Below are 13,702 nucleotides of genomic sequence, written 5' to 3'. Positions count from 1 at the left end.
TAGTTATTTAACGTAATATTGTATTGTGTATATATTTTTTAATTACATATAAACAATATATAAAAAAACGTTAACGAGATAAATTTTAAAATCACATTCTACAACGGGTACATTGCGTTCAGCAGGTTCAACAGTTGAGAGAGCTCTTGATGTATTCTTTTAGATCTAAAATTTTGAGTGATCTAAAAGAATACAATAACAGTGCTTATTCAACCGTTGAGTCTATTGCAGGACGCAGCTTTTGGCTTCCTATCAATTGTATCGATTAGCTTCTCCTTTTGCATTAAGCCGAGAATATATTTGCAAATTATAACAATATTTATAAAACATTCCGATTTCTTGCTGCTATATATATTTTAAGTGCAGTACTTACCTAATGGTTCCTGGAAATGTTTTTCCTCGAGATTCAGGATCTGTTAAGCGTGATATATCAGACACTATTGTATATTATATAAAACAGTGCTCTATACAATATAGTTCCTGATATAATATAATACCTTAATACCTGATATATTATCGTTACTATCAAGTACCAGTTTTAACTTTGCTGACAAGATGAGGCATATATATATATATATATATATATATATATAAATAGACATATATAAAAATACTTAGAATTCTTTTACTTGAAATAAAGTTTTGAAATGCGAGGAACATTCTATGAATGTTCTTTTTATTATAAATATGAATTTAACTAAATAAATATTCTACGTATGTGTAGGATATTCGATTAAAATATTCTGAACATGTATATTTTATAAGAATATTTTATAGAATATTTTGTGCTATCTGGGATTGTACATTGATAAGTGCCGAATTCTACGGCTTGTAGAATTTGCGTCTTGTAATAATTTCACTATAGAAAGGAATTTTGATGATGTCATTGTGTTTTTCTTTGGAATATTCTTTTATAATAAAGCATGATGATTTTCAGAAAATTATTAAGAACGCGAGCATTTCTTGATTTTAATAAAGTCAAAGAAACCGTAAGGAAATTATAACATAAAGAATTTTGATATGTAAATAGCGATGTAAAGAGATGAATGATAAGATCGAAGGATTTAAAGAATTCTTTCGAGCTATAACAATGGATTATATATTTCGATCTATATATAATTGGATATACACAGAGGGCATGTTTTTTACAAGGTATAATGTATTACTCTATGCATATTTCAACTAATATTTGACATCTTTACTCGTGTATTAAATAACATACATATAGTATATAGGAGTAAAATGACATACTGCTAAAAGAAATAATAACTACTCAACGTTCACATATACATTCGCGTTCGAAATATTCGCGGAAAGATTACGCATGTATACATACAGGATGCTTAAGTATAATTTATTTCTAATATTTTTCTTGAAACTGAGAGAAAGATACTGCCAAGAAATTATAAAAAATATCAAATAAGAAAAGTTATCATTTCAATAGATTATGGCCAGTATTCATAATTAATTCTTATAGGTATTTAAGACTGTCTTAGGTACAATCTTAAGATGTCAAGAACCAATGAAATGGTATTAGCATCTTGAGTCATTACTTAAGATGATCTTGAAATAAAAATGGATTATGAATGCCGGATATTATATAATATACTATGAGTATATTATAAAAATATATAAGAAAATTCAAGACTTAACATATTAAAATAATTTTTTCTATAAAAAAATTTTTTGGCTAATTTGTAAATGATATGCGACAAACAGGATTAATGAAAAATAAAAGTCAGATTAAATTAAAAACTTTAAGATATTAATGAAATCGTTTAAAGAAGTTAGAGCTTTATAGATTGCTAATTAATATTTAATTATTAATTTAGAAATAAAACAGCATAATTACTCGGATAAAAAAATAATTAATATCAGAAAAATATTCTATCCTTCTATTAATTATTAATTAAATCTGTAGAGATGATTTTATCAAAGGCACCCTATACATATCCGATTGATCGTAAAATCGTATTAATGACTAGTATCATCAAAAACGAACATTCGCTCGCGCGTATTGTATATTATCCTAAAAAATAGATTTCACGATTAACAGTACGACGTAATCCCGGAGATTCGACACGGTTTTTGCAAGCGAAGAATATCTCCGATGAGAAATGAAAAGTACGTTGAAGAACATCAAATGATTTCACAAATTCAACTGTAACGATGCAACAGTCGACATCCAGCAGTATATTATAACTCTCCATTGATATATGTACAAGGTAACTGTTTTTACACGTAGTCCCTACAAGTTTGATAAAAATAGTGCACAAAATACACATTTTGTGCAGAACGATCGAACGGTCTTACGCGATTGGAAATTCGATTGAAAAGGACATGGATCGAAAACCCGAGATCTAACTTTTACGAGGAATGAGAAAAAAATTGTTCGGCATCGCGAGTCTCTTCGATCGCCCTATATATATCTTTCCTGGCTTCCTTCTTGAACATTCGAGATATATACAAAGCAAAAATTATTTTGGGATCGTGAAAGTCGTGAAGCATAGATATGAGTATCATTTAGGCTGAACGCATGCGGAGTATCGCGTGTATCGTGGTCCTCTCTGTTCGTGCAAAAATAGGTGTTCTGCATTTGGTTTTTTATTTCTGGTTCCCGTCAGACGAAACGTCGAGTGCAGCTCATTTAAGTACAAAATATCTTTGTTCGAGATTTTTGTTCGAGATCATCTTTTATGTTTTCTTTGCGTCGATCTTCCTCGTGTCTGCCTTGATCGCGGTATACGGTCTGACTTATACTACTCTCGTTTCACTGATTTGAGATACATGCAGTGTACATCTCTCTTCAGTGTCTAACATAGCAGTGTAAATTTAAACTGGAAAATTTTCATCGTACAAAAATTTTACACAACGATAATATTTTGATTCAAAATTTCTCATTAAGTTTTCGCATTCTCATTTATATGGAAATTCATATGGAAATTTTAAAATCAAAAATTTAAGAATTCGTAAAATAATAATGGAGGATTTTTTTTAGAATTTTTTGAATTTTTGTTGAGTATATTTGTTGAATAATTAATTATTCAAACAAATATTAAATGACGATATTTAATTAGTTATACTAATTGATGTATCTGTGAAAACGATAATGACCAATGTATTATTAATCTTGTGGTGACTGAAACATCCGTTTAAAATTTTAAAACTTGAATCAGTTTAATCGCTCCGATCATTTTCATTATTAATGCAAATTTTTACAACGACGTAAAAACTGCTATTGACATTTTTTTAAGTAGTAAAAAGTCTGTATGTTTGTAATACATTTTCCGTTTTTTCCGAGATTGATTAATCAAAATAATTGAATTCTCTTCGTTTCTTCAAGATCTAACTCGTAAAGCTTGGCAACAGCAATCAAAGCGATCTTATGAACCAGATTTCATCTCGTGGCGATGACATGTGACATCACCTCTCATCGTTTAGATCGATGTGGAATCGTCCGTATCGGTGTCGTCACCATAGAGACCCTTACCATCAGTTTTCGTCCACGAGGACGCGGTAGTTTCCACGCCAACTTCATACCTATTTTCTTGTTGGGCATTGTTGGATGGCACGATCCTCACGTAGGTCTCCCTCACGCCCTTCTGCTCCGTAATATCCTTAGTCCTCTCCTCGCAGCTGGCGGACTTAGAGCGGATCTTCTCCTCTGGCTTCTTCGTCATCGTCTCAATCGATTCCAGCGAGCTCTTCCTGCGGCTGCTCCTGCGATTCGACTTGACAATCTGCTGATTGCCGGTGGCAGAGGGCTTTCTGCCCACCTTCGGAGAATACTCGTTCTCCAAATACTTCCGTATCCACTTGGGCGTCTCACTCGAGTATGCCTGCGCCTTCTTCGCGTACAAGATCATCGGTATCTCCGTCTCGATCACCGTCGTAATCACCTGCTCGTTCTCGTCGAAGTTGCTCTCCAGGAATTTGCGCTTTGGCGTGCCGCCCACGCTTAGCTTGCCGAGCGTCGAGACGCTGCCGCTCTCGTCGCTGCCGGGCGTCTCATACGTGTACGAATAATGCCGCTGGATGTGCTTCGGCTCCTTTTCCTGTTGTTGTTGCTGATCCTGTTCCTTGTCTTCCTGCTCCTTGCTCTCGCTCGTCTCCTGGTTCCGTCTATTCTCTTCTTTTTCAATTCTCTTCAGCTTCTCGAGCGCGTCGTCGATCGAGTATCGCGGTGATTTCCTGCCGCTGGTGCTGAACTCTGGTAACTTCACCGGTGACAACAGCGATTGCCTCAAGTTGCCGGCGATACTGTGCCGTTGTCGGACAGGTGGATCCAGCAGCCGGCGTAAGCTTGAGTTTCTGATCTCCGGCACCGACATCCTCTCCCGCATCGGAATCGGCGGTGGTTTACCACCGCGCCCGGTCTTCCCGAATGGAATGATTTCTGATTTGGGTGGCGACGGTGACTTCGACGGTTTTCTGCCCGTAAATGGGAAATCCGGCGCGAGGAATCGTCTCTCACCGGGCGGAAAGATTGGGGACGTGCTCGCGACAATAACGCTCTGCAGACCTTCGCAGGTAGGACTCTTCAGTCTGTCAGACGTCAACCCCATAAGCTCCTCGGTCTTCATTTGCTGATGCTCGAAAATCGGCGAACTGGCGATTGGTAGCAACCGCGACTTACAGCTATCTTGACTGTCTAGACTGAAACGCTGCTTCGCCAGCTGACTGTCCAGGCTGAAGCGTTGCTTGGGCGTGCCGGCGATCAGTCGCAGGTCGTTCTGCGTCTCCAACTCCGGTATCGAGAACCGATCACGATTGAACTTCACCTGCGCGGCATTGCCGCCCAGGTCTTTGATATTTCGATACTTAGCTCCGATGTCCAGCTGCGAGAGACGATCGCGCTGACTTACCTGCAGGATGGCAGGCCCGAATCTCTTATGTTTAAGAGGAAAAGGTGGCGGCGAGGGTGAATGCATTCCGATACCGCTGCTGAGACACGGTTGGGACAGTCGCTGTTGCGTCCGACCAGGATAATAGTCGCCGGTGACAAGAGTAGGCTGCGACAATCGCTCGCGCTTGTCATGTCGCAAGGCAAACCGACGGATGTCCGGCTGCGAAAGTCGCGATGAGCTTCGCTCCATCGTCAGACTGCCACGGGGGCTTCCGCTGCCACCCAGGGCATGCACGTTTGGTGTCGATAGCCTCTCTTCCTCATTGATACTGTTGTCGCCCGAAGTGGCACGTAGACTTGTGTAGGATAGACGGCCTCCACCGCTGCCGCGGTGCATGCTGAAATTGAATGAATTGATGCCGCTCAGGCTGGAGTTGAGGGTCGGCTGCGACATGCGGATGCGACGGTCTGGCGAACCGCCCGATCGCCGGTCGTACGAGATCAGCAGGGTCGGTAGGTTCGGCTGCGAGTAACGACTGCGTTGACTCGCGGGCGAGTAACTCGGTGGACACGGGGTGGTTGAACGGGTGCATTCGTAGGTGCCCGAGTCCTGGGATTCGATGCTGGACTGTGACTGCGGTGGTATCTTGACGGGGGTGATATGCAGATTCGGATGAGACAACCGGTTCTTGCGGCCCTGACCCGGTCGCTTCAGATGGTCGATCAAATTCGGCTGGGACAGCCGGACGATGCATGGGTTCGGGCGTCGGTTCAGGTACCAAAGGTCCCGGCGGGAGTATGGTTCGCATCAGAGGGTACCTTCCTCACGCAGGCGCCGCATGAAGACCGGTCGTACATCCTCGAAGAATGACGGCAGATCGAGCTCGGCGGCGCGTGCGATACCACCGTCCTTGCATTCCAACCAGTACGTGTCCATGAGGCCCTTGCCCTGAGAAAAGAGCAATCAAAATGAAACACATGCTAAAAGAGATTATCCAAAAATTAACAATGAAGAAAAAATAAATTATCCATTAATTGACATTTTTAATGAGAAAAGGAGTCGATAGATTGAAGAAAAATATATCAATATATCATAATAATTGATTTATATAAAGAATTAAAAATCAAAGAAGTTAAGGTTTTAGAATAAAATTTAAAACCATACAGGAAATCTATGAAAGTCAACCTTACAGAAATGTAATATTGGCCAATTTATTACTAAAAGACAGTAATTGATACTTATATTTATTAGAGTATTAAAAGTACTGAACAACAATGCTCTTAATAACTTAAAATAAGCAATTATTATCTTTCAGTATTGGTCGGTATTAGATTTCTGTAAAAGAGTATATTTGTGCGTAAATTATTGTGCGCATTTACAATAATATATATTAATCAATTGAACGCATATATGATTGTCGTCGTGATGCATTTCATTGACTAATGCATATTAATTATTGTAAATATATACAATAATTTACGCACAAATAATTGCGTTGGATCTTATATACAATATTTTCCTTATGTTATAAAGAATTAAAATATACCTTTACATCGACAAGGCCACGGTGTTCGATCTTGAAACCGCCCACCGCGTCAAGAGCTTTTTTCATTTCTAAGCTGATATGAATTCGCAGAGCTTTAATGAAACAGCAAAAAGAATTAATGAATATATATTGAAATATGGAAAGAATAAATACATTAAGTGGAAGATACACTGAAATCGATGTAAAGAAAATGAAAAATGCGAAGAATTATTTTTCCATTGATAGTTAACTTTAGTTATTTATACCTTCGCCAGTCGATTCCATGCGACTTGCGGTGTTTACGGTGTCGCCAAAGAGGCAGTAACGAGGCATCTTGCTGCCAACGATACCGGCCACGACAGGTCCAGTATGGGCTCCGCTTCTTATTTGTAACCGTTCGCCAGGACGTTTGGGCACCTGGAATACGGACGAAGCCGCCAGCAGGTCTAACGCCATTGTGGCGATCTCAGACACATGCTTATCACCTGAGAAAGACATGAAATCGCGAGTGAAGAGATGTATTAAGTGAGAAACGAAATCCGAAAAAACAACAAACATTGAAGTATAGAATGCAAGAAATTTAGTTAGTAAGATGTTAGTAATTAGCTTACAAATTGCTGACAAATTTGATCGAAAATTTCAGCAAATTGTCATCAATGGCCACATATTAAGTTTCATATGTTTTGCCGAAAGCTGAATATCATTATCAGGAAATTGTCGACAAAAATCAAGCAAAGATCTGATCTTACCGTCAATTTGCTGTTAAATGTCAGCAAACTTCTATGGTTTTGTCAATTTGTTCTCAGCAAGATATAATAGAATTTCTATCAAATTTGGTGTCTTTTTGTCGATAAAATTTGTAGCAAGCATTTGACAAAATTGATTTTCAACAGATTTGGCTGACTGGGAAGAAAACATTTATATTTTATTCATTCAGAAACTAAGGAATTTATGTGCACGAAGAATCCGGGAAAAGGAAGTGACCATCACTGTTCCAATATCGCATGCTTCAAGACAACATGCAGAGCTGGGGGATGTTTCGTACTTTTACCATTTCTAACGGGCAGACCAGAAGCGACCATGTAGGAGTCCCCGATAGTCTCTACCTTGTAGACATCGTAGCACTCGATACGAGCATCGAACAGTTTGTAGATCGAATTGAGAAATGTCACCACCTGAAAGGAACGGATACTCGTTACTGTCACGTTTCACTGGTTTCCTATGAAAATGGGAAACTAAGGCCGATATTTATAGTCTGTTCTTATTTCACGAAACCGTCTCAAATAATATCTTAAGATGGTAAAATGGCTCTGATTGGCTTACATTCTAAGACGATCTTAAATATAAGAACTGACTATGAATTGCATTCTAAATTTGACTAAATTAAATTGCAGATAAAATTAAAGAAATAATACAAGACAAACAATGAAAGTAATGATATATAAAATGAAAATGATACACACACATATATATATAAAGAAATGAGATGATACGATGAGATGAGAGTGATACATAGGATGATAGACGATCAGTTGCGTTCGATTCGGATAATCCTTGCGTGTCCAGCGGGAATTTGTGTGGTATGCGCGCAATTTCATCATTGCGGCAATGAGCAGGAGCATTGCACGATAGAACTTTCGCGTAATTTGGAAACTCGGGATCGATCAGTAATTTCCCATTGGAACAGAAATGGATGAGGACGCACCTCGAGGGGCGTATTCTCCGCAGCGATCTCCGTAAAACCGACTATGTCACTGAAGTAGACGGTCACCGCTTCGTAATACTCCGCCGGTACCTGATGGACAACAAAATTTATGAATCCACCGATCGAGGCAGACAAATGGATTACAGGTAACAAAAAAAATGTATTATTTCTCACGATCAATCATTTAAAAAAAGCTTCACTCGGGACAAAAGTTTAAATTGAAAGAGCATTTAATGATACTGCTGAGTTTGAGGATTATAAAAAATTTTCGATTTCAAAAATTTATTTGATTACGATATCTTCGAGAAAATTGAAATTCTATGTTAATTTGGATTGACCTGCTGAGTTTGCTTGAGTTGTTGGGCAACGCTAGGTGGAAGCATTTGGAAGAGCAATGTGTCGCTCTTCCTTTTCTCACGTTTGAGCTCACGTGCCTTCTGAGCTAAATTCGCGGCGTACATCTGTAATTAGTAAATCAAACGTATTATAATAAACGATTTAAGATTTGTAGTAGTGTTACAAGAGCAAAGATAATCTTTAAGATTAATGATATATACAAAAAAAATTTTTTAATGTGGGAAAATTAAAAAATAATCAGAATTCTCAAAATGAAACTGATTTATTTTAAGATAGAAAGAAATGGATTACTCTAATATTGCGAAAAAAGATTTAATTCTTATAGAAAATGTGCGTATTTTTCGCGAAGGACTAATCATTAATAATAATTGGCGATTGACATCTTAATATTGCTTATTAATTTCTTCTGTAAATAGAACGAGAGCTATACGAGCGATAAAAACGTTTTTGTTCAAAGACTGAAACTTCTCTCATCGCGACCTAGACTTCAACAACTGGTTTTCCATTGAGACGTCAGTCACGCGACGCTCGACGTTTATTTGTCGACGACCTCGTGGTCTCGAGAGCTTGGAATCGAGTTATAGGATTCGTCACGATGCAAAGTAATTAACGCGCGGTCGCGAAAATTTCTCACGACTTTTCTCGTGGATTTTGCATCCAGGCAAAGTTAACATTGACATACGATTGGTCGAAAAGAACCGTGTTGTCTCTAATTAGAATCCAATTTAGATGAACAGTAATAAAAAGAACCATTAAATTTTTTCATTTGTCTTTACACAGTAAATAAAAAAGACGTCAGTGTTATGAAGAAGTAATTTTACTTATCAATAACTGTACACAATCTTTTCCGCGCTGACTCTCATTAGCCTTGAAATTTATTTCTTTTTATTATTTTAAATATAGAAAGTCCGTTTTAATCATTATATTCTTACACAGTAAAAAGTATTTTATATTTATGTTAAAATCGATCCACTCAATGCTTTTTAAAACTTTGTGTTACATTTTTAACATATCCGAATGTTAATTTAATATAATATGATTGTTATTTGCATATTTTGTATGTCAAATTAATATTATATATTTCTTAGTAAAAATGATACAGTTTATAAATAAATAAACAAACAGCATAAAAATAATATATTTTCAAACATAAATTCTAAGCTAAATGAATAAAATACATAATTTAACATATCATAAATGTTAATTTTACTAAAAAAATATGCTTCTGTGGCTTTGCTTACAAATTATGTCAATACATGTTACATTTTGGTATTAATTTTTTTATATTTGTATTATATTCTAATAGATTCATCTTGTATTAAATTAACATAAAAATTTGAGTGGACGTTTGTAACGTAAATGTAACATAAATTTTCCAACTGTAGATTGAAAAAAACAATTCTATTTGATCTTTATTTTAGATAATTCGGAAATTATTGCTCAGGTATTTTAAGATATGTACTCTTGAAATAGCTAGTTTAATGAAAGAATAATTAGATTCTAAATTTTGGCAAAAAATCTGGGATGAAAATTAAAGTGCATTACGTCCTGTATACAAATCACTGCAAGCACCACGTATGAAAGAGTCACATGTATAAGCATGAAAAGAAATCAAATCAATGGTTTTGAATCGTCGAGCACGAACCTGAATGGTGGCGACAGCATTGCGCATCAGTATGATGATGATGGGGGATACCACCAGGACCAGAACGACGATAGCGATCCCCGCGACTTCCTTGTTGCTCGCGTCTTGTAATGTCGAATTGACGTAATCCCTGACAAAAATAGCATCGCACGATGGTCAACGTACTCTCTTTGATAGATAATATAAAAATAATAATTAAAAATTACAAAACACTAACAATAAATGTTGTAAAACATCAATGAATGCAACCTATTCGATACCAAATGACTGATGTGAATAGATTTACTAAATTTTATTGAGATAGAAACAAAATATTGAAAAATTCTACTTTGTTGATAGGAACTTTGACTGATTTGACATATTGCACTTCAACCTATTAAAATTCAAATCTAGAGATTCAGCAAAATCGTTTTTGATTGAAATACAAGAGTTATGTCCATTTCTAATGTAGATTAACTTTAATCTCGGTTCAACTTACTCTTCATCTTTTTCTTATTCTTAAAATTAGAAAGAGATAAAGAGTTAGTTGAACCGAGATTAAAGTTAAACTGCATTAGTAGAAATGGGCATTAGCGGAATTACTAAATTTTACTGACGATTGACAGAAATAAAATTTGAGAAAATTTGTTATTAAAATGTTAATTTAATATACTGTAATATATTAAAGCCCAATTAAATAAATTTATTTAAGTGTGACTAATTGTTAGATATTCTTCGTCTTCGAGATAAATCATGATTAATCGCGCATTGAGTAATTTGTAAGAAGAGAGGTTTCGCTTGGAAATTATCCCATTTCCCTGAACAAGAGATCGATATTTTTCTAATAATGGTAGCAATTAGCGAATATCCGATGTCTGACATAGATAGATCCGGATTGGGTCTTCCGTTTCAGTTTTATCAAGAGAGGGGTCGAGACAAAGAGACAATTCCATTATGAAGATTTGCTACCTTATCATGTGACGCAATTCCCGCTGTAGCTTACGCAGTTCGTCGATGTAAGTGGCCATTGAATCGAAATAAGCGATTGCGTCGTCCACGCTCGACTCCCTTCTTTGATTCCGTAGGATCTCGTTCCGTCTGAGGAATGAATGCAAAACGTTTGTCCTGTCCGCCTACTCTTACGCCATAATTTATCATTGGTCTGTTGCGCTGTCGACGCTCATAAAGGCGCCTTCACAAAACACTTCCTCTACATTATCAAATTATCGGGTAATCTACATTTTCTCACGAGAATACAGAGAATAATTTATAAGTACGCTATAAATCACGTAAAGTGTATGTTCAATTTTTCAAAATTGTAATTAAAGTACGATCCATCTTTCATCTTTTAATCGTCGAATATCTTCATATAAAAATTTTACTAAAAGATCTAAAATTTTACTAGATACAAATTTGAAAATATATCTAATTGTGAAACCACCAAGTCAAAGGTTGCTAAGAATGTCAAAATTTTTTTAATAAGTCATCATTTTTTATTTTTTGAATTTCCAACAAAATTATTTTCAGTATCCAGCAAAATTTTAGATACTGGCCTCGTTCATATCTTTCGGCAAAGTCGTGCCGAAGTATCAAGAACAAATTCTGTTTTCTTATTATGTCGCAATATATTCGAGCAATTTTCTTCTCTCCGTCTAGATATATTACGAAAGATATGAACGAGGCCAGTAACTTTTTTTCATATAAAACTTTTCCGCGTCATACCGATCACGGGACGCGGAGGTGAAGCGCGAGAGACGTTTTACCTTGCCTTGATCTTGTCGTACTCGGGCATGGTGCGCGTGAGTTCGCTATAAAACTTCCTCAGGGAGGGCACATATGTCAGGGCAGCGTTCAGAAGGTCACGGCCCAGTGCTTCGTGGCGAACGTAATTGATGTAGTTGTCACCGAAAAGGAGACCTCGACCGAAGTAATTGATTCCCTCCACCGAGGCTATACCGAGGCTCTCGATGCTCCGCAGGAGATTCTTGAAAGCTATTAGATACCTGAAATGGAAAAGTCTCGTGTATTCGTACGGATTTTTATGTTTTTCTACCAAGAGAAGAATTAGACGGTAGCACAGAGTCTTGCATAATGTATAACGCATAATGCATAAGAAATGAATCAATCAAAGTCCTTCATGTCCTTCCTTTTCATGAAAAGACTCTGATTTGTTGATTTTCTTATGCTTTATGCATTATGCGTTATGCAATGATCTGTGCTCCACCTTTTATTGTCTCTGTTGTTCCTCAATCTTTCAGGAGGATATTACGATAATATGCGTTACCTCCACACCCCGCTGTTATCCGTCTCCTTAATCTGATTAGTCAGATGGTCCAGCATAGCGGCGTTCACGCTCGTGTACCACGCCATCACCTCAGAAATACTGCTCTCTTCTGAACTTATCTTTTGTCTGCGGGAAACAAATCAATTTTGCATTCAACTCAATTATCACTTGCATCAGCTATCTCTCAAATGTATATAAAATGTAATTGAAGGAGAATGGAAAAATTGCTAGCATAAAGTAAACGCGAACGATATTATTGTAATATATTAGTCATAACATCTCGTTTCTCGCATCTAATGATAGTTAGTCTGATATACGATTATATACTGGAAAAAGAGTCTGGTTGCATTAATTAAAATTCTGATTGAAAATAAGCAAATCAGAATTTTTTAGTTGAATCTATTATAATTTTAATTGAAAATAATTTTGAATAATCAAAAATCTTCTGGTTCATTCATTATCAATTAGAAATTTTTCTCAGTGTAATGCCACATTATCACGTGACCATAGAAACGCTGTTTAAAATAAATATTAGGTTCATGTTTTTGATCAGCAGAGGAGAGAGAGATTTTAATTTTGGAGAGAATGTGAGCGGGAAAACGAACACTAAGAGAAAAGAAAATCGATATAATTATTTATAATTATAAAAATTATAAAAATTTTTATTTAAAAGATATATTCGTTTTAAAAATTAACAAATATTCATCTGCATTATTTTAACTTTTCTCTTAGACGTTTGCAATTCCCCCGTCTCTGCTATATATGTAAAAAGATAATCTTCAAATATTGATCTCATTGTGGAGACAAGTTGTTACTAACGTAGTGTGCAATACGAATATAATTGCATCGTGCATCGCACACGGAATGATCTGATTAATCATAATCTTATCTCGGTCTCATCTTACAAGGCCTAACATTAACGAAATTATAATATTTGAAGCTTAACATTCGTCGAGCTGTTTCCTTCCCTGCAACTTCTTTTCAGAGAATTTTTATATTGCGAATTATATTAAGAAGTAAAAGGAAGACATGGCAACTTGTACATAGAATCACATGTTTTTAATGAACGACAAGCAATCTTTACTTATATCTTGATTTCAATATTCATCGCGACGCCTTTTTGCTTATCACCTTCGTCTGGAGATTTCGCCCCCGTTTGAGAGGTGACGATCTAAAAAAAGACCGTGTGCGATCCTTCGGACAGGTATGAGCCGCCTTGGACGATTTGCACGTGGCGGGATGTCGGTCGATAATAACATCGACGAGGTAGACCTTCGCATTTGTTGCGATGGGTTTGATCGGCGTGTAACGTTGCACGTCGATGAGGCGAGATTTACTCGTGGACAGATGAGAGGAAGGA

At 36.6% G+C, this 13,702-nt stretch overlaps 1 protein-coding gene across 1 annotated transcript in view; it reads right to left on the bottom strand.

The window, feature by feature from the left end:
* Positions 1–3,034: 3,034 nt before the first annotated feature.
* Positions 3,035–13,702, bottom strand: part of LOC108751280 — a 39,830-nt gene continuing 29,162 nt past the window's right edge. Inside the window, exons 6-16 of the mRNA XM_018491371.1 lie at positions 12,343–12,468; positions 11,822–12,061; positions 11,028–11,156; positions 10,080–10,209; positions 8,416–8,538; positions 8,078–8,167; positions 7,424–7,547; positions 6,639–6,857; positions 6,394–6,485; positions 5,669–5,795; positions 3,035–5,545 (exon numbers count right to left, since the gene is read on the bottom strand). Of these exons, the coding sequence (XP_018346873.1) occupies positions 3,438–5,545; positions 5,669–5,795; positions 6,394–6,485; positions 6,639–6,857; positions 7,424–7,547; positions 8,078–8,167; positions 8,416–8,538; positions 10,080–10,209; positions 11,028–11,156; positions 11,822–12,061; positions 12,343–12,468 (3,508 nt within the window). The 3' untranslated portion in view covers positions 3,035–3,437. The remainder of the gene's footprint in view (positions 5,546–5,668; positions 5,796–6,393; positions 6,486–6,638; positions 6,858–7,423; positions 7,548–8,077; positions 8,168–8,415; positions 8,539–10,079; positions 10,210–11,027; positions 11,157–11,821; positions 12,062–12,342; positions 12,469–13,702) is intronic.

This window comes from Trachymyrmex septentrionalis, unplaced genomic scaffold, assembly GCF_001594115.1.
Source record: "Trachymyrmex septentrionalis isolate Tsep2-gDNA-1 unplaced genomic scaffold, Tsep1.0 scaffold43, whole genome shotgun sequence".
In the NCBI taxonomy this organism is placed as follows: domain Eukaryota; kingdom Metazoa; phylum Arthropoda; class Insecta; order Hymenoptera; family Formicidae; genus Trachymyrmex; species Trachymyrmex septentrionalis.
The sequence above is the reverse complement of the archived record's forward strand: the minus strand, read 5'-3'. Positions and strand labels throughout refer to the sequence as shown.